This window comes from Chinchilla lanigera, unplaced genomic scaffold (assembly GCF_000276665.1).
Source record: "Chinchilla lanigera isolate Chin_1 unplaced genomic scaffold, ChiLan1.0 scaffold00009, whole genome shotgun sequence".
Lineage (NCBI taxonomy): Eukaryota > Metazoa > Chordata > Mammalia > Rodentia > Chinchillidae > Chinchilla > Chinchilla lanigera.
In genome coordinates, this window is record NW_004955410.1 from 24275959 (window position 1) to 24302658 (window position 26700).

At 39.7% G+C, this 26700-nt stretch overlaps 1 protein-coding gene across 2 annotated transcripts in view; it reads left to right on the plus strand.

Moving 5' to 3' along the window:
• Dnah11 (dynein, axonemal, heavy chain 11) overlaps positions 1–26700 on the plus strand; it is a gene marked incomplete at its 5' end in the record, with an annotated part of 307294 nt that overhangs the window by 230626 nt on the left and 49968 nt on the right. For both annotated transcript variants that reach the window (XM_005377377.2, XM_005377378.2), the window contains 3 exon segments: positions 4131–4301; positions 13043–13278; positions 14668–14790. In XM_005377377.2, the coding sequence (XP_005377434.2) occupies positions 4131–4301; positions 13043–13278; positions 14668–14790 (530 nt within the window).

Genomic DNA, 26700 nt, shown 5'->3' on the forward strand with positions numbered 1-26700 from the left:
GTGCTTAGCACCCTAACAGGTTTTGCCTCGTGGTCCCACAGTGGCGGCTGTTTCTCCAGAGAGAAGAGCACATCTATGTCAGCTGGAGTTTCCTCTTTCCATAAGAAAAACTGAAGTTTTCCTAGAAACCTTCCTGGCACACTCCCATTCCAATTTGTTTACCCAAAAGAAGATCAAGAACTTGCAACTGCAAAAATGGCTGAAAAAGTGAAAAACTGAGTGATTTTTTTTTTTTTTAACTTTCTCAGCCAATCATAGTTCATCTTGTGGGGCTGGATACCTTGCTACCCTATTCATAATTAGGAATTTCTCTGCAAGAAAGGAGAGAGAAATATCCATTGGGATGAATGGGCTGGCAACAGCCTTATTTCTTAGAAATACAGTAAATTTTTTAAAATCTGACTCAAATTTGGTACAAACTTAACCCCACCAACCCTCTGAAAGTCATAGCTCATGGTATGTGAGCTCATAGTTCCTGCTGAAGAATGCACTCTGTCCATTCCCTCTTGGTCACTGCAGGTTTGTTGCCCCAGGTTTTCTGGCCAAGAGCTTTTGAATTACACCTGGCTTTCTACCTTCTTCCACACGTCCCACAGGCAGTTCATCAGCTTTTTCTGTTGGCCCTGCCTTGCGAGCCTATTCCAAATCTGAGCACTTCACACTTGCCTCAGTGCCTACACTGCTGCACACCACCAGCTTCCTCCCTGGAGTGCTCCCTAACCTCCGCCACTGCCCCCCGAAATCTATTCCTCTCATTGCAACTGGGTGATCATTTCAAAAATTCAGCTGTATCCCTGTTACTGCTTTGCTCAGAACTCCTCGTAGCTAATCAGTTCTGTCAAAGCACAGTCGGTTCGTAGGCTTTATGTGACCTTTGAAGCTCTTGTGGTCATCTTTTGTATGCTGCGAGAAAACAGCTGACATGGCAATTTAAAGGAAGAGAGGTTTCTCTGTCTCACGGTTTCAGAGGTTTCAGTCCCTGGTCAGCTTCCTTGGGCCAGAAACATCGCAGTGGCAGGATAGGAGAGGGCAAAGCTGCTTGCTTTCTGGCAACTGGGAAAGAGCAGGGGAGCAGTGTGGGAAAGAAGGGCGGATACATTATCCAAGCCCATGCCTCCATGGCCCACTCAGACACACCCAGAAGTTTGCTTTACTAAGCCCCTAGGTGGGGCCTACTCCAGTCAAGTTGATAAACAGGATTAAGGGTTACAGAGGCCCTGTGTGGTGTAGCCTGGGTGCCTCTCTGTCCTCACCTGTGCTGCTTTCCCTCTCGCCACCTCTCCACACGCCTTCCCGCTCCCCTCTGTACAGTCATTTGCTCCCTATCTGTGCCTGTTGGCTTGGGCCTCCACGGGGCTCACATTTTCCCAGATAATCTCCTCGTTGGCTGCCTCACTTCTCAGGTCTCTACTGAAAAGTCCCCTTTATCATCTGAGGTTCTCTGACCTTCCTAAGGAAATAACGTTCAGCTTGTGCCTTTACACACACACACACACACACACACACACACACACACACACACACAGCTCTACAGCTCTTTTCCACTTCCTCCATGTTACTGTTCGTGCATAGCATTTATGACCCATTTGTGGATGTCCATGATACACACACTTTTCCTATATGTGTGAACACACTATATGTGTGAACACACTTTTCCTATATGTGTGAACACTGCTGAACATCTTTTTTCTCCAACTGGAAAATAAGTTTCTCAAGAACAAGAACTTCATCTATTTTGTGAACTCCTTGATCCCACGTATAGAGATTAGTCGCTGGCAGGCTCAGGAATCAGTAGCCATTTCATGAATGGATGGATGAATAGATGGATGGGTGATTTTGGGGAGCTATCTGTGTTTATTTAAAAGTTCTGGAGCCCTCTGAAGATTCATTCCTTTTTGGTCAGCTAAGAAATTTTACCACTGCTCTTACTTAACAACTGTTCCCACTTAACCTTGGCAAACTTTAAGCAGTTTGAAGTGTTTGCCATTTGTGAGATACCTGACAAAAGAGTGTCTCATAATTTGGCTATTCCTGAAGTAGTCAGAGTGTCTCAAAGTTTTATCAAGCAAAAGCAGGCTTGAAAGTGTATCTCTAATGCACAGCAGTTTTCCTAAAGGCTTTACTTACTACCGACGATTTAGACAATGAAAGGAAAAAGGCTTGTGTGTTGTTAACAAGGGAAAAATATATTTTTGAAGGATTAATTGGAGATGTCAGGTCTTTTCCCTTGAGGATAAATTCTTTCTGACTAGAACAGGAGACAGTTAACTTCTGAAAAGCATCAAGACTGATGATTTTGTCTATATGGCATTGACCTGGAAGCTCAACCATTCAGACTAATAAATCAGGCAATTTATATTTAATCATTAACTAACTTCTGAGCTGAACAGCTGTTCAAAATTAGAAATGGGTCACCCCGGCCAGGATGACATTACAGGCAATCTATAATGCATTAGAATAAAATTATAGTGATTTTTAACTGTCTAGAAATTTATCACAGGACATGTTCCAACTCTTAAACCCTTGTTACCCAGTGTCAGTAATGATTTATGTTGTGTGGGTGGTATAGTGAAATTATTGATGATTTCAATAGCCAATAAGTCTATGTTTAGTAAATCTGCAATTTTTGAAGCTGTTTTGGAGAATGAGGTGGGTGCACTTTATTGTTTATCATTTACAAACCAAAGACAACAGAGATGGAGGGTGGGCAAAGGAGAGGTTTCTCTCGAAAATTAATGGATGTATGGTCTGTGGCCAAGGAAGGGAAGTAATGAATTCTAAAATGAGAGCTGCAGAGCTGAAGTTCCTCCGTGTGTAATTACGTAGATAACTTGGGGTGATCTTTATCAAGGAAGCAAAGAGACATCCTGAAACAGCTTTGATAACTATTTCACATGCTAATTTCACAGCTTCCATGTCTGGAGTATCAGAATGGCCTGCAGGAAATTCACACTGCTGTCTCTTCTGATATATGTCAGTTGTGTTTTCTGTGGCCTTTCTTCTTTCATGAGAAAAGCAAAATTCTGCAGGGTTCTTTCTTGCTTGTTCTATCAAATTGCTGATTTTTTCCAGGTCCTATTAATTTGCACATTTTTAGAATGTTATATTAATTTTTAGCATGCCTTGAAATAAAAGGTATTAGTGAATTGTCCTACAGTTCAGGCAATCCATATGTATTTATTGCAGCTTTATTCAAATCCAATATTAAGGACTCTGCATACTTAACCTGTAAATCAGATTTTAAATGACCATCCTATTAGATACAAAGACTCCAACAGCATTGTCTTTGAGGCAAGCCCTTTTAGCACTGATTTCCATCTTTTTACATAGATCACAGCCTCCTTCACTGATTTAATGATTACGTTAAAAAAAAACTTGAGTTTAGTCACCACTAGCCTAATTCTTTAATTAAAATGATTCAGAGCAGATGGCTATTTAACCTTTATGTTTTAATTAACAAGAGTGATGTTTGTCATTTTTTTGTAATCAGCCCATAGCTAGTATGTTAAGAAACAAAAAAGTTGGTCTAGGGCAGTGTTGGACCACTGTGAAAAAGTGGAGCGAATGGAGATCAGCCAGGCTAACATGAAGAATCCTAACCTCTGTCAGATGTGGTGGTATGTTCCTGTAATCCCCACACTCTGCGAGGCTGAGGCAGGAGAACTGCAAGCTCAGGTCTCACCTAGGCAAATTAATGACTGCTCTGTTTCAAAAGAAAAATAAAGGAAAATGGCTAAGCATGTAGCTCAGTGCAGAGGCCCTGGATTCATTCCTCAGAACCACGAAACAACAGCTACAAAAATCCTAACATTGTTCATTCTTGGCCACAGCTCTGGCTGAGTTCTGAGGAAGCAATTGTCTGCCTTTCAGAAAGGACCCCAGTCAGGATTAAAGACACTGAAGAACTAATGTTACATCGTACTAACCTCCACAGAAGCGAGTAGGAGAGCTACTCAGAGATGATGGGTTTTAAATTTATGAGAGGTTGTAACAGTCATGGCAGCCAGTTACACCCTGTTGTTCTGGAGACTGTATAGAAGGCTTTAAACTGTGCTACAAGGTCATTACATTAAGCGTTTGTGCAGTTGGCACTCACCCTGTAATTACATGAGAGTCATTTTGTCCCTCAGTCAGAGAAGATCCGCTGGGGTCAGTCTATCCAGTCCTTCGAGGCTCAGGAGAAGACTCTCTGTGGCGATGTTCTCCTTACAGCAGCATTCGTGTCTTACATTGGGTCCTTCACAAAACAGTACCGCCAGGAGCTGGTGCACTGCAAGTGGGTTCCGTTTCTTCAGCAGAAGGTAAGCACAGTTCTTACCCTGTGAGCCTGTAGGAGCATCATGAGATGTGTGCATTTCCTCTTGCCAGTGTTATGGTTTGTGTCTAGGTGTCCTCCCAAAGCCTTATGCAGTCATGGGGTGGGCTTCTAGAGTTTTTGATTGACTCATGATCCAATGCTGGGGTTGTGGATGTGAGTGCTACACCTATCCTAGGGTGGGTAGCCTGCATACACTAAAAGGGAGGGAAAGAAGCTTGCTCTCTGCTGCTCCTCCCTTTTTGCTCTTGCTGCTTTTGCTGTTTTCTGCTGCCATGAACGGTTGCCCTCTGCCAAGTGCCACCCTGCCTTGGAGCCAGCCGAGTATAGCCTGAAACCTCCACAAACTATGAGCTAAATAAACCTTTCTTTCCTTAACTTTGAGCATCAAGTATTTTGTCTCAGCAATGAGAGAAAAGTAACCAACACAGCCAAGCACCTCTGTAACAAAAACTACTGGAAATCCTGCCTGCCATGAGGATGTTTCTAGAGTATAGCATGGTGTCTCTTACTTTGAAGATTTCCACAAGGAAGTGAAAACAATATAGAGTTATGGTTGGAAAAACACATTTAACAAGACTGATGACAGAAATCAAATCTCAATTATGTTATTGGATAGTGTGACATTTTTTGTTTTCTTACTAATATTATGAGCCATTTGTTAAGGAATTTTCAAGACTACTTCAAGATTGTAAGTGCAGCATGTTGTATATATACATAAAAGCATTTTGCCCTCAATTAGAAAATGCAAAGCCATAAGGAAAATGAGATCCAAGATGTAGAATATTTGCAATCATGTATTTTATGATCATCTATAAGAAAATGAGTCCCAGAAAGCTTATGTGACTTTAGTCATGCAGAATAGAAGCAGATCTCCTGATCTCCAGGCCCCTATTTTGTGCAATATTGACCACTCACTTGATGGAAATAGGTTCTTAATTATTCAGCCATTTCTGGCATACATTTAACAATAATCAAACATCTTTCTGTACATCAGCTTATACTTTCATTCTACCCACAGTAGTTTTTTTCATGACATAAGTACATGCCAATGGAATGTTGGCAAATTAAATAAAATTGAGTGTTTTGGGGAAATCTCATTATTAAAGGCACCCCCTAGTTATTTTTATAGAAAAATCCTATTATAACTAAATTATTTAATGAGTCTGTACTTTCAAGCTTTTCTTTCATATTGAAGATGTCTTAAAAGAGATTATCTCTGTCCTGTTCCCCCAAGGCTCAATGATATTCTTTAAAATATTGCCACCATAAGATAAGCACATTTGCTTTTATAGAAGAGGGTAAGACATTCTGCTCATTTTTTTTTTCCCCAGTACCAGAAATCAAACTCATGACCTTGCACTTGCTGGGCAGGCACTGTGCCACTGAGCTGAATCCCCAGCCCCCTATTCTGCTAATTTTTCCTGATTCTTACTGCATTGTGAGTTTCCAAAATGTCAGTTGTTCATGTCTTTGCTTTCCTTTTTTCTCAGTCCCAACTTCTCTAAGCCTGAGTCCTCTTGTATTAATCCAGGTTACCTGTTACTACATCATATGACAGCTGTCCTCTGTAGCAGTCCCCTCTGTCTTCACAGTCGTGAGTATTCTTATTCTGTCCAAAATCATTAGGAAAATTGACTTCTGACACCAAAACTGTGGAACTTGCCATTGTCTTCTTATTGTTATGACTTACTTTGGGGCATATATTGACAGCGCACACTGAGGCTAATAGTATTTAACATTTTCTTTTACATTGGAAATTGGCCTTCTCTGATTTAGCTTTAAAACTGGTCTTTAACACATTCCCACTGCCTTGATCCACTGGTAGTATATGCAGGACTGTCCCATCAACAACTTGTACCATGGAATTGTTCAGTGGTGCCCAATGGACAGTCGTGCAGGTACCACTGGTGATTCAGAGCCACCTGACAGCAAGATGTACAAATTACGGCCCTGTCATAACTGTGTGTTTTCCCCTCTTGCTCCCAGGACTTCAGTCTCCCTCCCTCCTCCTCCTCCTCACTTGCTGTTCAGTTGTTTTTGGCACCATTGAATTTCCCATTCTCTCCAAGCTCCTAACCTTGAAAACACCCAGGACTTCACATCTGTTTTCTTTACCCGTGCACCTTGTGTATCTTTGTCTTTCAGCCTTAGATGCCATCTCCATAACCCCCAGGAGTGGATCTCCAGCCCACAGCAGCTTCACTTAAATGTTTGCAAGTGGTCTCAATCTAGTGGTCCCTTACACTCAGTTGCAACCAGAATTGTGGCATGAATTCTGCGTCCAGAACTGTGGAAGGAATTAAGTTTGTGACCAAGATACCACTGTATAGCACATCCAAACTGATCCGATCTTCCTGTCAGAACCGCCTCCACCCCAGTGTGCCAGATTTGTTTATGGGTGGCCCTGTCTGTTAGCTCAGGGCAAAATCCTTGGGGATTTACACTGCTCCTCTTCTAGACCAGCCAAGGAATTTTATAGGCTGCACCTGTAGAGTGTATTCAAAATCTGACCATTTTCCTCCACCTGCAGCTCCGTCTTCCTGGGCCAAGCCATCTTCTCCGTCCTGGCTTAACAAAACCTAACAGGTTTCTCTGCCTTTACATGTGCTGCTTCTCTCCCAAGTCTCCGCTCAACATAGCTGCCAGGTGATCCTTTTAATATGCAGGGAAAGTGTCTTCTAAATTCCCTTCGGCAGTTCATCACTGCATTCGATGCAAAATCCAGACATCCTACACAAGCTTCCATGTTTTGGCATCATTGTCTCTCTTGTTCTCACTTCCTGTTCTCCTTTTCCTCGTTGTTCTACTTCAGACATGCCAGCCACCTTCTGTGAGTGCACCAGGTATGTTCTGACCACAGGCCCTTTGCACTGGCTTCTTCCTCTGCCATACAGTGTTTTCTCCTCAGACACCTATGTATCTCACTCCCTCCTAGCCACCGGGTCTTTGTGCAGTTAACCCCTCTAAGTTTCTAGATATAACTGTAACCCCATTCCTGGACACAACTTATTCCTTATAGCATGCTCCTTTGGCTCTTCATCTGTTTGTTTGTTTGTTTGTTTGTTGTGTTTGGTTTGCTCTGGTGCTAGGGATTGAACCCAGAGCCTCACATATGCTAGACAAGTGCTGTACCACTGAGCGACATCCCCAGCCCCACTTCCTGACTATAGCATGAATCGCTCTCAAATATAGTACACCATTTCTCAGGCTTAAGGTCTGTCCCCACACCCAGCTAATACCTAAGATCCACCGAAGCAAGGATTGCACATGCTTTTTCACTGGTCTAATCTAGAATAGAGCCTAGGACATTGTGAATGCTCAATCCTTTTTTGATTGAGATATGACTTACGTACCGTGTAATTTGCCCATGTAAAGTATAGGGAAGTAGCTTTTAGTATATTCATGGAATTGTGCACCCATCATGAGTAAGAATTCTAGAACATTTTTTATCACCCCCAAAATAAACTCCACACCCTTCAGGTATCACTTATCACCCAACTGCCCCATCTTCTCCAGGCCTAGGCCTCCCCCAGTCTGTTGCACAGGTCCACAGATTTGTCTGTTGTGGAATTTCACATAAGCGAACCCGTCAATATGTGATATTGTATGACTGACCTCACTGAGCAAGTTTTTAGGCTGTATACATGGGTAGCTTGGATCAGCACTTTGCTCCTTTTTATGCCTGTGTAAAGTTCCATTCTATGAATGTGCTACATTGTACTTAGCCATTCATCAATTGATTTGTATTTGCTGCTACATTTTGGTTATTATAAGTACTGCTGTGACCATTCAGATATTCATGTATAAGGTTTGTGTATGGACATAGGTTTCATTTCTCTTGAGTGTACACTTCAATTGCCATTTGATGGATCATATTTTAACTCTACATTTATTACTTTGAGGAACTGCTACCATGTCAATACATACTTTCTATGCTTGATCTTAGCCAAAAGGCTAAGGAGTGATCAATACATACTTTTGAAATAAATATACTGTATGCTAAAATGTATATTGCATTATCAGTATGGGAAGTAATGAATTATTCAATAAATGAGGTGAGAATAACTGATGAACCATTGGGGAAAATTACTGTTAGGCACTGCTTCATAGCTTCTTAGCAAATAAAAGCATTTCAAGTGAAGTATTAAAAAGTCAATAAATTAAAAGGAAATGTGGGTGAACCGATGCATCATTATAATACAGGGGTTATAACATGTCTCACTACTAGTTCTGCAGTATAGGTAAAAAGTACATAGTGTGGTGTAGATGAATTTCTTAGAACTAGTAAGACTAGTTTATGACTTCCATATTATAAACATAGTAAGACTAGTATTATGACTTCCATATTATAAACTAAGGAGAGTAGTTTGAGTGTTATGTAAGCATACAAAGTCACTCAATTTAAGCAAGTCCTTGTAGTTGATTTATTATTATAGTGGTCACAATGACAAAGTTTGCATCAGTAGCGCTCAAAGCCTTGGAAAGTAAAGAAAGGACAGAGAAGGTGAACCCAGCCAGGGCATCAGGTTTACAGGCAAATAATCCAGAAGATGAAGGAAGCCACACAGGGAAGGTCATGGGACTGGCAGAAAGACAATCCAGGAATGAGAGGTGCAGCTTAGGCTGGATAGAGATCTGATTAGCCAGAAGCCAGTGGACAAAATATACTAGACTCCTGGAAAAAAAATTAAACCTAGAAATACATATGGTCCAGCAGTTTCACTTTTAGGTATATACATCAAGGAAATAAAAATCAAGATTCAAATAGCTATCTGTACACCATGTACATAGAAGAATTATTCATACCAGCTAAGAGGTAAGCAGCCCAGGTGTTCATGGACAGATGGATGGATTTTTTGAATGTGATATATGCACACAGTGTTGTTAAACCTAAGCACTGAATTCTGATACATGCTGTCACATGAATAGCACTTGCGGACAGGATGCTCACTGAAAGAAGCCAGTCACAAAAGGACAAAATACTGCATTACCCCACTTATATGAGGAACTCTGAGTAGTCCAACTCCTAAAAACAAAAAGTGGAACAGCAGTTGCTGGGGACAGGGGAAGGAAAGAGCAGGACTAGAGTTTCAGAGTGGGAAGATGAAGAAATTTCTGAAGATCACTGGTAGTGATGGGTTCACATTGTGAATTTACTTAATGTCACTGAACTATACAATAAAAATAGTTAAAATGACAAACTTCATGCGATGCATATTTTGCGACAATGAAAAAAAATCGGTAGAGTGAAAGCTTAGGTGTCCTGATATTGTTGTTGTATATAACCACCACCATTAAACAGTCATGGTCAAAAAATTGTGTTTTGGAGTTTCAGACTTGAATAGTGAAACAATTTCATGTTACTGCAAAGTGTGGGCCAACATTTCTCATCTACATGCAGAGGAACCAAACACCCAGCCAAAGATGAGTAACACAATACAGGGTGAGGGTGTGCATAGAGGAGCCAGGGGTGGGGATATGGATGGTCTTCCAAGGTGGTGAGTATCTTCTTCCCTACTCCCCCAGGGTGCTGGAGTGAAAGAGAAAAGTAAAGCTTTGGTAAGAAGAAGGTCAGGGCTAAAGAGTGGATTTGTCAACTGTACAGGCCTTAGGGCGGCCAAGACTGATATCAAAACTTGGAAAGGCAAGAAGGTGCATGGCCAAGCTGTTAGTAAGATGAGGAGACACACAGAGAATTCTATTGCTGGAATGCATGGGCCTCGGAGGTGGCACTTTCAGTGCAGGATGGAGAAATAATGGTTTTCAGTGACTTACAAGGAAGTAGGAAGAATGGCTACTCTGTTCCAGATGCCTTCTTCAGGAGTAATCGTGGTACTCCAAAAGTGAGCTGTCTGCACTTAAGAGAGCCATACATGAAGTAAGACCATCGGACTCTGGTTCCTTAGCCCCACTTCGTACTAAAATCATGGGAAAGACAGTTTTTAAAATGTACGGATACTAGTTGAAGCCAAATCATTGTGGCACATGCTTCCAATTTTTCTCACTAGTATATAATGCTTTTCCGAAGAGGGAGCCTCCTTTAAGTCCCCTACCCACAACTCCATCTCCTAGGAGCACCCTCACACAGGACGTGTTAGCAGCACCTGACAAAGCCCTTAGAAGCAAACTTTGGTGCTCAAGGGTTCTTTCTTCATGCTTTGTTTCCAAAATCATTTTCCTTGCTGTAGACTTTTTCTGAGGAGTAAATTAAAAAGATGATAGATAGATAGATAGACAGACAGACAGACAGGTAGATAGACAGATGGGTAGATAATGAGGTTTACTTTTCATAGTCTGTGCCTAGGTTAAAGTTCATCGTGACGGAGCTGGGTGAGTAGCTTAAGGGAATAACGCTTGTTTAGCATTCCTCAGCCCTTAGTTTGATCCCCTGCACCACACACACACACACACACACACACACACACAAAGTTTATGATAAAACTCAGTAAAGAAAACAGAAAATGTTATCTGTATTGTAACGGTCAAAAATATTTTGAGGAAAAACCTTCTGTATGTAGTCACATAACTACCTATTTGAATGTAAATATCAAAACTTTTGGATAAAGAAAATACCCTAAAACTTTAAGTCTTAGAGTAGTCATAATATTTATGATCTCCTTTAATGTGGTTAGCTCATCTGTATTGGACTAGGCTTTGTTTTCCTTACTATATTAAGGAAATAGGGGACAGAAAAAAAGGGGCCAGGGTAGTATTTCCTTGGTCCCTAGTGGGGACCAAGCAACAGAGTAGGTACTCAAGCTGTTACATTTGGGCACAAGGTCTATGGTTATCCCCTTCAGTTAGTCATTTTAGCTTCAGAAGTCAAAGTTACCTAATTTTTACAATTGTTTCAAGCTGTTTGTATTAATTAGAAGGTAGGAAATAAAAACCATGTAATGTTAGTCAACTTTCCTTTTATTGAATACTGTACCCAGCACCCATAACTTAAAGGAGAAGACATTTATTTCAGCTCACGGTTTGGGGGTTTCAGTCCATGTTCAGTTGTCTCCAAGGCAGAAAGACATGGTAGAAGGGCATGGTGGAGGAAACCGCTCCAGCCTCCAGGAGGCGGGGGGAGGGGGGTAATGGAGGGACAAATACCCTCCAAAGGTGTGCCCCCACTGACACACTTCTTCCAGCCAGACCCCACTTTCTTCCAGCACATGTAGCTACTAAATCATCAGAGGACCCATCCACTGCTGAGAATAGTGCCCCCTAATCCAGTCACCTTCCAAAGCCCCACCCGTGATTGAGCATACATTTTAGATCTAAATCATGATACCTTGATCATGGGAAGGTAACTGTTCTACGGAGAGCAAATTGTTTTTATCTTTAAGGAAACTGTGTTAAATCAGATACAAAGACTCATTCACATCACTAGACAGGGCTTGATCCTCTGTGTGGGTGTGCGTGTGGGCAGGAATGTGTGTGTGGGCAGGAATGTGTGTGTGTGTGTGTGTGTGTGTGTGTGTGTATGAGCTTGTATGTGTGTGTGCGGTGTGCAGAATGAAACACAGTCTTGCATATACTAAGCAAATTTTCTACCACTGAGCTACATCCCCGGCCCTGGTTCATTTTAAAGACAACATTGTAATTAGGGACAGTGGAATATTGTACTACAGTCCCTATGTTGGTGTAGAATTGTGTCCCAGCCTTACTGTGGGCATCCTTTCAGCATTTTGTTTGCTGAAGCTTTGTGGCCACCAAGAACCAAACTCCTGCTGCTGCAGCAGCTGCTGCCACCCCAGCCACCTCCTCTGCTTACTGTAGGTGGGGCTCTCCTTGCACTCGCCGAGGAAAGCGTGTTTCCTGCCCAGCCCTTTTCCTGCTGAGAGACTGGCAGTCTATCCTGTTCATTTCGGCATCTGCAGACAGAGTTTCACACACACAAGAGGCCCCCAATAAAGGCTTGGGGATTGATGACTGCAAAAGTAAATGAATGCTTTCTTTGCACAATCTTGTGTACTTTTTAAAAGCTTATCTTTATTTTCATAAAGAATGACCCTTGTTCTTCAAAGTAGGTTTCTTTCCCCTGCCCTGTCTCCCCTTGCCCTTCCCTCCCCCTCCCTCCCTTTCTCTCCCCTTTCTTTCTCTTTTTCCCTTCTGGAGAAGAGGACTCCTCCTCACACTACGCTCCTTTGCAGTGCGGTCGAGGCTTAGGGGTTTCCTGTGAGAGCAGAGCTCACCCTCTGAGTTCTCAGCCCGCCGAGAAGTTGATGGAGTTCCAGCGGACAGAGAGCATTTCACGGCTCACCCCCCAGTGAGAAAGCAGCCCTCAGCATTGGCCTGTCAGAACAGGTAGAATGTCTGAGCAAGGTGCTGCACTTAGGTCTTGCTTATATGGGGTGACTGCTCCACAGGCAAATAAATGTCTGGTTTCCTGCCTTTCTTCCTAGTGCCAAAATTCTTGCTGGCTTTGTTCAAATGGCTGTCGACGTAGGTATAGGGTGAAGTGCCTTTCGGTTGAAGCCAAGTAGACACACAGGAAATCAGATGCCGAATTCCACAATTAATAGGATTTAGAGAGGTAAAAAAAGGGTCAAAAGGTCGAATTGGATCTCATGATGAGAGTTGCATTTGGCTTCTAGGAGTCCACAGGGAATTGGCGTGTGTTCCACAGAGTCACTTTCTCTTTGCTTTCATCTCTTCCTTTTTCACCTGTTGAGCCAACTCCTCTTCCTCTGCCACACTGACCGTTTGCGGCTTTCACCTTGGATTTTAAAGGTTTCCATCCCAATAACGAGAGGCCTGGATGTGGTTGCCATGTTGACGGATGATGCTACGATTGCCACCTGGAGTAATGAGGGACTGCCCAGTGACAGGATGTCCACTGAAAATGCCGCCATCCTAACACACTGTGAACGCTGGCCCCTGATGATAGATCCGCAGCAACAGGGAATTAAGTGGGTCAAGAACAAGTACGGAACTGAGCTGAAAGTCACACATTTAGGCCAGAAAGGGTACGTGAATTGTGGAGGGGTTGGCTTTGTGTTTAGCTGTTATGACATGGGTTTTCCTAAAGTCTTGATTTTTATAAAGTCTTGGCACTTTTTAGACCTCTCTACCATCTTAAAATAATATAGTTTGGTGATCTTTGTTTGTCTGCCCATGTTTCGTATAAAGTATTTCTGTTGAAAAGTCATGCATGTGAGGCAGCAGTCACGTAAAGTAAGAAATCGTATTGAAGATCGGAACAAACATTGTATCGGAAAGGAAAAGTACCTAAATTTCCTAAGGCTAAGAATGAAAATGTGTATTACATTCCTCCTCCAGAGTAGTTGGCGTATGGTAACACAAGAATTTCCAGCTACACCCATGGGCTTCCTGGTGTTTACAGCTACAGTCCTCAATGTGTGCTTCGCCTGTGGTAGGACCTTGCCTGTGGCATGACTGCACGTGCCTACAGTGGACGTCTGATTTCTTAGTTGTATTTCATACATCACTCTTGAGAACTGAGTCCGTGCTGAGACTTTGTCGCTGTATTTTTATAACAGCGTTCTCTGTTAAATAGAAAGCTGTCTGTTGGTATTCACTTACTGTTAAGTAAATTATTTGAGACCTACTAATATTTCACTTTACTCCACCATTTTTTTACTGACATGTAAAGTGAAGTAAGGAATATTTATAGTTATACAAGTCTGTGTAGTCCTTGCTTATCTTAATATTTGGAGAAAACTCTTTGGGGGAAAGAGACTCCTTTTGAGAATGGGAATAAAATAACAGTTCAACATTGTACATGATTGAATTTGAAGATTTAGGAACTAAAGGTTGACAAAACCACAAGACATTAAATATAATTTAAATTTGGGGGTCTTTTTTTTGAGACAAGATCTTACTGTATATTCTAGGCTAGCCTCAAACTCACTATGTAGTCCAGGCTGGCTTCCTCAAACTCACAGTGATTCTCCTGCCTCAGCCTCTCAAATGCTAAGATTATAGGTGCATACCACCACACCCAGCAAATGAATTTAAATTTTTGGCTTTGACTCATTTACATTTCTTTCAACCACTGGTCATTGTTGAAAGCAACTAATTTTCCCTTGGAAAATCTGATTGTAAGATTTATCTCAAAATCTGATGTCTGGGAGCTGGGCATAGTGGTGCAAGCGTGTAATCCCAGCACTCTGGGGGCAGAGGAAGGAGGATGACTGAGAGTTCTAGGCTACGTAGTTTAGGACTAGCCTGAACTACATAGCAAGACCCTATCTCAAAATATTTTTTTTTTTAAACCTGATGTCTAATATCTGTCTGATCCAGTTAAGAATAATACTTTATACATTTTTTTCTTAGTATCATTGAAATGTATACGTTCAATAAAATGTAATCATGTAAATAATTTGAATTTCCAGGTTTTTGAATGCCATTGAAACTGCTTTGGCTTTTGGTAATGTCATCTTAGTGGAAAACCTCGAAGAAACAATAGATCCAGTTCTTGACCCACTGCTTGGGAGGAACACGATTAAAAAAGGAAAGTGAGTGTTCTTAAACTTTTAATAGAGCTTTTAATCATCAGTATCTGGGTTTCTTTTAGCCTTATAGCTGGGCACAGTCAGTTGGAATCCTCGTGGTAAAGTTTGAATTTCCAGTCTGCAGTGCCTACACTCCAAGATCAAATTATCCTCTGTATGACCCAGACTTTCAGACTATGGATTTATAGATTTAAGGGTTTCTTTCGGGCTGGGGATTTAGCTCAGTGGCACAAGTGCCTGCCTAGCAAGGGCACAGTCCTGAGTTTGATCCTCAGTACCGTAAAAAAAAAAAAAAAGAAACAAAGAAAAAAAGGGTTTCTTTCTACACAGTTCCTGACTTAAGGACCAAAAATACATTGTCACTGATCTAAGAATGGTTGCCCCTTTTTTAGTTTATGCAGCAGTTTTCTAACTTTGGTAATTTGCAAAACAGTTCTGAATATGTTTGCCTGATCTGCATATCACTTGTGTGCTTATTTACTTAATACTTTTCTTCATATAGACTTTGTCACTCTGCTTTTTAAATCAGTCTCTTCAGGGTAATGGTATCCACAAAATCATAAGTGTACTGTGCTAGCTGTATTTTTTTTAATATGCTTACCTTTAACCATTCAAAAAAAGAGAGTTCTTCACTGGATCCCTGATCCCATACACTAGAGTTGACAGGGTTGTAACAACAGGAAAGCACATCCTACCTTACCCCCAGTAAGCTACATGTGATTGTCCAAATGACTGTCCTCATGGGACACTACACTTTCCAAAGCATTCTCCTGCGGTAGTTTGAAGTCAACTACAAGTAACTGTGATGTTACTTTTCTATAAGTGTGTGAAAGGTCAGCTGCAGCAATTATGTCTCCAATATAGTTATTATCTAATAATTTCTAATGATCTAATTATTAATTATCTAATAATTATCATCTAATAATAATTATGTCTCCCAAGGGAGATGGTGGCTTTTCCAAATCTCCTTGTGCCTCTTCAATCAAGAAATCAACAGTCACTGAACTTGCTTCATTGAGTTTCCTGCTTTTTTTTCTGTTTGTTTTGTTTTGAGTTTCTATACAGAGGTATAATTTTAACCTTCCCTAAACTCATTCTTCTTAACGCCTACTCTCTGCATCTAAGGTATCTATCTCCTTTTTCATCATTTGATTATTCCTGTCAACTTTAAGTGGAAATGGGCCTACTTAAGAGTGACTAACTTCTGAGTCTAACCAATTAGTATGGTATTTATTATACAAGTCACCCAGTAAATCTACTTAGAGTGACTGACAACTTATAATTGTTTAATAAACCAAAAGTTACCCAGACATGCATTTAGAACAGTCTAATAAGCCACTTGACAAACTAAAACTCTTAACATAAATATAATTGTAGCTGTGTCTGATGCGTTAAAAATACAGTGTAAAATCTTCAATGTCACTAATGTGAAATCCTTATTATTAAGGCACTGACTCTATTATGAAGACCTAAAATTTTTGTCAGAAAAATACATATTCTCTGAGCTTTAACTTTAATTTCCAATAGCACAATTTAAGTGTAAGATATTTGATGATTCTCCATCACATATATTTGGATAATCTGAAATTTCCAGAGTTACGGTTTTTCCTCAGTATGGATAGTTATGTATCAATGAAAATTTGAGAGGTCTTTGATTTTTAGAACAGTTACCAGGACTTTACCATAAAAGCAGCCCATAACAATAAATAACAATTTATTCTATAACAATTTTTTCCAAAATAATATTTATTAAATATATACTCTCTGTTAGGCCTTATAAAGCTGATTGCATTATTTCAGAATTTTTTAAAAGGCCAAGAAAATTTAAGATATTTTGTAAGAAGATAGCAAATAGTAATTATTGCATGAAGTTTTTAGTAATCCTGGCCACTAAACTTATGTCTGGGAGCAAATACTTGTCTGGGGAGGGGTGAGTTTTAGCTCTATTTCTCTAGTATTTTGTACTTCATCCTTCAAGGCAGATAATTTTAATAATATCTGTACCCAGAGATTACAAATGCTACTAGACCCCTTTTGTATCCTGTCAGTCAGTGAATTAGGGAATGCAGATTCCTAGGCATTTAAGGAAGCTATTCCCTTGGGAGAAGACAATACAACAATAATATTCTTTTATAAACAGTAAAAGGGGTGCAGTGTCACTGGCATGATGATAAACATATATACAGCAGGAAGTCCTCAGTTCCACAGTAGAGATTTACCAAGTCTTTATGAAAAAAGTTATATTTGATTACAATTAACATTTAATGTGAGTCTTGAAAGATGTGAGTTTCAAAAAATCAGTGAGCATTTCTCAGGCCATCAGGTGAAAGAATAAAATCGTAGACAGAGAGGTTCAGTACAAAATAGCAGAGTGGGTGAAACAACCCAACAGCTTTGGAGAAGTGCAAGTACAGTCCAGGCAGGAGGAGTGTCTGTTGGGAAGGAGACATGGGAATGTGGACTGAAAGAGACGAGACTGAAGAAGTAAGCAAGGCCAAGCACATGGACTTCCTTGGTTGGCCTTTTCATATGGCTAAATCTTTCTGTCAGCACACACACACACTCAAGGGAGCAATTCCTATCAACAGTTGCTTTTCACGAAAGAGCCATAGCTCCCTGGAGTCTCCATACTTTCATTGAGAATACTGAGCATAAGTCAGCAGGAAAGCTAATGCAGATTCTCATGCGTGCTGGACGTAATGTGGTCAGGTTTGCATTTCTGGAAGGAGTTGGAGTACACTGTTGGCAGTGTGGAGTATCAATAAGAGAAGCACAGACCTGAATAAGGCCAGAGTCTAGCCAACAATTGTAGATTCCCAACTGAGATATAATCTGAGCCTAAAGTGAAGCAGTGACGATGAGATAGACAGAGGAGGACAAATCAAAGGCAGATCAAGGAGTTCATACCAGTTCATAGTTATTAATTGGATTTTATTGGTAAGACAAAAGGAAAGACCAAGCATGAATTCCAGTCTCTTGCAAAGTAAATAAAAATGTGATTTATGAAAATGGGTGTTGTAGGAGTAAGTGTGAGGAGGGAGGTAATAATTTCTCTTATTAGACATTGAAAGATAGAAGTACTTTTTTAACTTCCATTCCCAAAATAGTCTTTAAAAAACTATTGGATATATGAGAATGGAGTTAGTTAATAGTAAAATCTTGACTAAACAAGTACATTGGAAATAGCTATGTGGAGAACATTTTAGCTATCATGATGGGTGTGGTTACCTAAGGAGGAACTGTACAATCAGAAGACTAGAGGCTGTCATTTCTTTACATGAGAAATATGGGGAAAGCCTACTTGGGATCTTTTTTGGATGCTCTTTGACTATTTGAAGTTTAGCATTTGGAGACCGAGATACTTAAACAGATTTTCCAAATTTATATGAAATACTCTTTCAGCAGACTTCCTATGAGTGCTATTTTGCCATTTTAACCCTTCCTTTTCTACCTTTTAACTCATTTCCTTCCTGAATCTTATATATTTTTCCATCAGTGTTTTTGGAAAGTATTTTTTCAAGGCTGTCTGTCTTTTCTCATTGCTAAGACAAAATACCTGACACCCATAGTTAAATGAGGGAAGGTTTATTTGGCTCATAGTTTGTAGAGGTTTCAGTGCATAGTTGGCTGGCTCCAAGGCAGGGTGGCATGGCCGAGGAGCATCGCAGAGGAGAAATAGTTTATGATGGGCAGAAGGCAGCAAAGCAGTGAAGTAGCAAAGAAGCAGCAGCCTCTTCCTTTTATCCTTTCCATGTTACCTGCCTTTTGGGTGTTGCACCCTTAATCCCAGCATCACACAATTTAATCCCAGCATCACACACCCTAGATCCAGCCATCTCCCAAAACTCCTACCTGTGAGTACATGAGGCTTTGGGGGACATCTAGACACAAACTGCAACACAGGGCCTTCATTTCTTCGTGCCAACTGAGGTAATCTCTTTGCATCCCTTTTGCCAACTGAGGTAATCTCTTTTGCATCCCTTCGTGCCAGCTGAGGTAATCTCTTTTGCTCATTTGTCTCTAACCTAGAATGACTGAAACATGTATCTATGATCACTTCCTTATTCCAGAACCTGTTTAACCAGTCTCTGTTGCATTGAATTGGGCTGAAGCTCCTCATTGCTTCCTGCAGGATCTTTTACCCATTTGCTACTTCTGCATTTTCCTTTACTATGTTTTTCTATTCCTATTTTTTAATTTAAAAACTCAAGATGCTTTGTTCTAAAAATAGTTTCATCCATAAATAATTTCAATACATTTGAGAATTTTAGTGATTGTATTGTTTTCCTCTGACAAAATATGTATATTTAAATAGTGAATGTTTTCTTGTGTAAAAAAATGTAAAAAAATTTAATAGGAAGGTGTTGCCATAGTTTTATTAAACAGAGATACCCATTTTCGGTGTTATAGCAGGACCAGAAGAATTTTACCTTGTTCACATGCCAGACTAATGCACATTTTGTAAATTTTCCAATAGATATTTCAGTTCTTATCTTCAAAAATGAATGTTTTACTTGATTTTTCTGTCCTTTTTATTTCAAAATTGCTCTCTCTGCACAATTACCTGTGGGGTTACCAATATGTTTGCCTTTGTATTGTAAAGACAAGATGATTCTGATAAGAGGAAAAGGAAGAAAAACCCACAGGATTGCAACACTAGCATATTCACCTAGAATGCTCTTACCTTATTCCTCAAGAGTAGGTGGAATAACATTTTCATACTCCAGCTAGAAAATCACATCCCTCAGAAAGTTTTCAACTGTTAATAATGTTTTTGTTTATTTCAGTTGTTTATTTGGGTTTTTTTAAAACCTCTATTAGTTTATTCTTCCTAATAATGAATGTCTGAGAAATGCTTGTGATAGATATAGCATCGTCCAAAAGTTGAAGTTCATTAATAATTGGAATGTTGTGGAGTATGAAGCAATGAATACTAATTACTCCTTTCATACCTGACAGCTCCCTATGGACCAATACATCAGTCCTGACTTTAATTTGGTTCGAGTAATGGTTTCATCAATAGCACATTAAATCTGTGTTTCAGAGGATATACAGTTGAACCTGACCCACACACTAGATACCTCTGTCATAAAATGGCCACAGGCTGACAACAGCTAGGTAATTACAAATAATTAAATCCACCAAACTCCAGACAATCCTAATTTTAAATGAAATATATTTTATCATATCAATCGACAAAAAACACATCTGGGAAGATTTATCAACATGTATTTTTTTCTAAAGCAAATTTTCTGTTGTACATATTAGAGAAGTTGCTGATCTGTGAAGCATCTTTATAAAATCATCTCTCTGGAACCTCTCCCCAAATATTATCAAAGTTATTTTTGAACTTTAAGCTGGGATAACCTTACTGTGAGATGAGTTTTAATTGTTGCTGACAATATATTCTTTAAAGATATTTTATGCTTCATTCTGGTTTATGTTTCGGTAGCTATTATTCTTTTAACAATAGTCTGTGAGTAGTATGGCCTAGAAAGATACTTAAAATCGACTGATAGAAATATTAGCTATTTGATAAAAATTTTCATATTTATAGAGGGAGAAACATTTTACAGACATTCATTTTATGATGACTTGAATTCCTGAATGTAGGATTCAGGTTTATTTAAAACATTGCTCTTAAATAGCAGGTTTTAGTTAATTAAATGTTGTTATGTGTCTGTTCTTGGAGTTGATGCCCTATTATTATTTTATGGCTGATTGTAGATATATTTGAATGAGGTCTGGAGTAGGATTTAAGATAGGACATGTTGGGGCTGGGGATTTAGCGCAGCGGCACAGCGCCTGCCTGGCAAGCGCAAGGTCAGGAGTTTGATTCCTGGTACCAGGAAAAAAAAAACCAAACCTCCCCCCGCCAAGAAAAGATAGGATGTGTTCAGTTTACATGTTCTATCAGTGTGATAGAATGAACTATCTTGAACTGAAAACTTAGAGATTTTAAGTAAACTCTGGAATAAGTAGTTATTTCATTATGTCCCATGTGGGTGAGGATAGTTTTATTTGCAAGTGTGTTTGTGCTTTCATGTAATAAAATGCACCATCCTAGTCTATCCTAATTCCTAAATACAAAATAGAGCTTTATGGCCAAAGGAGCACTCTACACCCTACATTCCTAAGTTCAGTCCATGTTTAAAAGAAAATTGTATAATGTTGAGGTCTATAGATAGTATATTCTCAACTCATGGTGGTCTAGCTAACAGTTGTTTGACTTTATCTGAAAACAAATACTAAACCAGGCCACAGTTAACCTTTGGATTTTCTTCTTTAAAAAAAGCAATCTTTACAAAAAAAACTAATGGACCCAGAATTTTTGATACCATGTTACAGTTCCAAATATGGTTTTATTGAAGTGTGTGTGTGTGTGTGTGTGTGTGTGTGTGTGTGTACGTACATGTATTAAAAAGGGAAATATCCTATTATGGTTTTCTTTTCTAGCTTTCTTTTTTCCCTGTACAGTATTACCTGGAATTCTGAAGCATCAATGTTTTTTTCTTTTTAAAGATCTAATTGGGATTTGCTTTTATCTTAAGACATGTTGGTTATATTAATTATATGAAGTAGCAAGACAATTAATGCATTTCTATGCAGGACTTCCTTCCTTTCCTCGAATGTCTTGCCAGCTGTGCAGCTTTCAGCCAGAACCTTTCTAGAAGAAATGGGTTTGACCACCCTGCACAGCCCTTCCTGCTGGGGTTGCTAAGTTACAGCTCCCCTCTTGCCTTTAGCTACACCTGATCTTTTTGGCTGCACTCTCAGCTGCAGCTGTTGGAGCCCACAAGTCTAACCTAGAAGCTTTTCATTTTAAACAGCAGGACACAGAGTAAGGCTTTTAGATGTCCATTGAAAAGTTGATTTCTTCTCTGGAATGTTTTTTTTTTTCCTCCAACTAGTGTGTGACTATAGTTTTTGCTTACCTTAAAAGCCACCTACTATCTCTTTCTCTTAACAAAATGGCTCTAAGGAGGCCTCCAAAACTGAATCCTTCATAGTTAGAGAACTTGTTCGCTACCTGAATTATCCACATTAGAGAGAGAACCTTCAATAAGTTAGGAGGATGCCTTTAGGAGATTTTTCTCTAAACCCCATATTTTGCAAATATTTTTAAGAGTCCCATTGCTGCCATTCCTACTAAAGATCTATCACAGTACTAAGTCTTTATTCTAAATGAATATGTCAGTTTCCATGTGTAGGTTTGGATGGCATTATAAAATAGGGATGGCACTTGTTACGATACTAGGACATTGATCACTAGAGATATAAATTTTGGTTTTTAGGTTCCAAAACTGATGGAATTTTCAAGAATAAGTACACTAAGTCTGGAAAACAGTTCCAATAAAAGTAAAAATGACTTCCTTAGTTGCAGATATACATTCTCAAATTAGAATTCCAGATCATGATCTCAGATTTCACATTCTCATTCTCGTTCTGTTGATGCTGTCTCTCCCAAGTCACAGATATTCTAGAAACAGATAATGGAAACCATTGTTAGCACTGGTCTAGCACAGAAGTGCTGTGAGGCTTAATCAAGAAATTATTCCAAGTGTTTGCAAAATAATTTGTGTATCCTCCACATAACTCTGAAATAACTAGATAGCTTTTTATCCCAGAACTCTTTCCAGCTGGATTTTGAGTAAACTTTGAGAGAATATTTATATTCCTAATGCATCTGCTTTTTAGGCAAACTTAATATAATATATAAAAGCTGAAGTTATGGTTAATTTATATATGTGTACATAATTGTCAGTATTGTAAAATAACTCATTCTGCCTAAATGGTCAGCACTTTTACACACTTAAAATTCTGTTTTCTTTCCCTGAAAACCAAAAGACATAAAACTTCTAGGTAAGTTGAGTGGTTTTTTAAAATGTTATGAAGTAGTTTCCTTTATAAATATATTGACCTGAAATTATAAACCTTAGGGTAGGACTGGGTACTTTGATTATCAGTGCCCTTCTCCATCATAAACAAGGACAGAGTTTCTAACCAAGATCACCAAGGCAGGTGCTCTGAGCTGTGTTTTTCCTCTGGCAGCCCTGGGTTGGTACTGAGTCAGTCGTATTCTCACAGTGTCCTTCTGTGATTGATGGTCAGAAAGGCTGACAGAGACTGACGTTACTGGCTGCATCTGTCAGAGCAAATTATCCTGCAATGTGATGCAGTGCGATGGGTTTTATACTAGGAGTCTAGAGACCCAGGTTCTAGTCCCATCTCTGCTACTAAGCGACGTGACCTTGGACAAGTCATAAACTCTTTGGACCAATCAAAAGGAATCAGCTGAGATCTCCAGAGGCCCTGGTTGCTCTGAAATCACAACTCTGCAAGGTGAAGCAGAATGGCTTGGACTCAAACCATGTCCTAGCCAATTAGACCACAACGTTTATACAGGGAAAAATAATTTTATTTTCCTTCTGAGGTCTCATAACCAAGTCTCTCACCTCCAAAGCAGCAAATGTCAGCTGGTGAGAGGGGGAGGAAGAGCTCAGTCTGTGGGAGGGGTTGGGGCACCTGTGCCCTGGATTCAGAGATTCTGCCTCTGCTTGGTTCTCACTGTGTCTGCTTATGAAAGTAACCACACGTCCAGTTGTGGGTTGTTCTTTCACCCACTGCTGCTCCTTGCTGGAGTTTAAATTTAGGAGCTTGGGGCTTCCTCTAGTTCTTAGAAGTTGACCTCTGGATTCACGTCTTTGACAGAAACAACAAAGTGATTCTGTTTGCTTTTCCCACCCCTTTAGTTAGCTCCATGGCTGTTTGGATCCTTCAAATCATGAGAGAGCATTAACAGTCTGTTTAATTTTCCCAAATAGGAGATTAACCAAGAATTAACCTAGCAGCAATGATAAAACCCACTGAGTCATTATGCAATTTTTGCCTTTCATAGATCATAAACACCCCAATTGAGGATAATTTACAATCCCCGGGAAATCTAAAGCTATCAAATAATGTTTCTAAGCAAGATGTGAAACAATTTTATAAGCAACATTCTCCTCTTTTCCAAAGCAGTGGTTCTCCTCTGTTCCCATTAACTCTGTCTCTTCACAGAGAAAAATAAGAAAACATGCATCAAAGCAGATACATTTTTGTTCTTAAAGTGAGGTTTGTGAATGCCTCGGGGTATTTGTAGGTGTGCAGAGGAGATACAGAGCCACAAAGTGATCCAGGAGGTACCTTGCAGAGCATAGTCAGATACTATTTGGCTCAGTATATAACCAAAGCTTCACTCGGACCTAGAAGTGACATTGTCAGAGCATGGTTCTCAGTTTATTTCTTTTAAACTCAGGAGAGCATGGTTATGCTTAGTAGCTGATGATAAATACTCTTGCTTTGAGAAGAGATTATACTAATACCGCTGATGTAGTCCACAAGAGATTATAGGCACTCAGCCTGTCTGGATGCAGCCCATGATCAGCTGAGAATGACTTTTAATGTGTTGTAAACAAGAAGGTATAACAGAAATGGGTATGACCCACCCACAAAGCCTAAAATATTTGCTCTCTCGCTCTTTTACAACAAAAGTTTATGAACTTACACTCTAGAGGAATTTCTCCCCGAGACCTTAACACCTCTATCTTGGTTACTTTTCTCTCATTGCTGAGACAAAATACCCAACACCCAAAATTAAGGAAGGAAAGGTTTATTTAGCTTACAGTTTGTGGAGGTTTCAGTAGTTACTTGGCTGGTTCTGAGGCCGAAGATAACAAAGCAACAAGAGCAAAGGGGGGAATGGCAGTGTGTGCAAGCCTCTTTCCCTCCCTTATATTGTGAGAAGGCTACCCCCACCCAGGGGCGGTACTCACACAGTTAAGCTTCTAAACTCACATTGATACAATGAACAACATCCTAGAGCAGGAAGGGCATGTCCTTTGCACCCCAGGATGGAGAACTGCTGAGTCACTTAGCCAAATGTCTAGACTCCCCAAGTTGACACACTGTATCAACCATAACAACCTCCTCCAGCACATGGTCCTTATCCAAAATTGCACGGACCAGAGTGTTTCAGGTTTCAAATCTTTGGAATGTGGAGCTATTTACATAGAGCAAATGAGATATTTTAGCCATGTGACCCAAGTGTCTATTCATGGAATTCATTTGTTTCCTGGTCACCTTGTACGCAAAGCCCCAGGTCATACTAAACACTGTATTTAGTGCTCACGAGTTTGACTGTGACCCATCCCATAAAGTCAGGTGTGGAATTTTCCATTTGTGGCATCACATGAAGCCTCTAAACATTTCAGATTTAGGGTTTTCACCTGAATGCTCAACATGTACCTTCAAATATGAGCTCGTCTTCCTGATGGCTGTTTGTTTTAATTCTGATCCTCATACGCAAGCACGTACACACACTCCACGTATCGCAAATGTAATTTGACTTTTTACCGTACTTCATCACACTATGGTGAGCTGTACCATAGCGCAAAATAATGAAAATTCCAGTCTTGATTGATTTGTTGTTCTTCACTTAAGTTAAAATTTGTAAGATGTAAAACTATTTAAATTTTCTTTTTTATCTGCAGATATAAGTTAGTGGCTAAAACACAAAGTTTACAAAATGTAAACCTAAACCTGGTGAAAATCAATACGCAAGCGAGGGAAAACTCAAACCTTATGTGTGACAAGACTGTGTTATCATGGCGTTTCTAGGAGGCTCTCCACAGGGGAGAAATGAATCCAGTGCAAGCTGGAGAGGTAACCAGAAAAACAGAGCTTTAAGTATAGGCTTTATTATGCAGATTCAAATGAGTATAAACTTCAGTATCGCATATGTGTGACTCCAGTCGGTAATTACTTGAAACCCTCACTTTTGAGATTTCACTTAAAAGTCAATCATGCAAATCCTGAGGTCTAAGCTAAGAGCAGCAGACAGAACAGCATTAGCAAAGATTTTTTTCTGAAGCTGCTTCTAAGATAAATATTGAAAATTCTTGAAAGGGGAAATTCAAGGAATGGGAGATAATTTTTTTTTTCTTTGCAGTGCTGGAGATTGTACCTAGGACCTCCACACAGAGCTACACTGACAGCGCTTTGAGATTTTTTTATTTTGAAATAGAGTTTTGCTTAGTTGCCTAGGCTTGAGATGCACTCCTCCTACCTCAGCCTCCATAGTAGCTGGGATTACTATTTGGGTGATACCGACCACTCTAGACATAGTTGAATATGTGAGAGTTAAAAGAGGCACCTGTCCACATCAAGTAATACCATTCTGTGACACATCTCATTATGCACAAAAGATAAACATGAACTTCTAAGAAGTATTAGTTAGCCTAGCCACTTACCTTACGGATTGATAAAAGTTCAAATGTTAATGATTTGACCTACCAATAGATCATTGTTCTTTCATTTCTTAAAATGCCACCCTCATTGGGATATAACTCGTGTATCATCCATTTAAAGTGTACAGTTAAAGTGTAGAATATAGCGGTCTTTTAATATATTCATGCAGGTGGATGGCCATCACTACAATCAGTTTTAGAATTGAAAGTCCAAGCAATCACTAATCTACTTTTTCATCACTGTTGATTTCCCTACTCTGGGTATTTCCTGTAATTGTGCTCTTTTGTGACTAGCTTCTTTCATTTGGCATAGTACATTTCATCCAAGAGGCCCTCTATATCCATGGATTCCACTTACAGGATGTGAGCATCCTTAGATTTGGTAACCACAGGTAATACTGGAACCAATCTTCAGAGGTGACTGATGTGTGTCAGTACTTCATTCCTTTTCGTGGCTGAATAATAATCCATTGATTCCATAAACCTATATTGTGTGTCACACTGGGGTTGTTTCCACCTTTTGGGATTTGTGAATTATGCTTCTGTGAGCATTCGTATATAAATTTTGTGTGGACACATCCTTTCCGTTAGCTATGTACCTATGATGGAATTGCAGGAACATTTT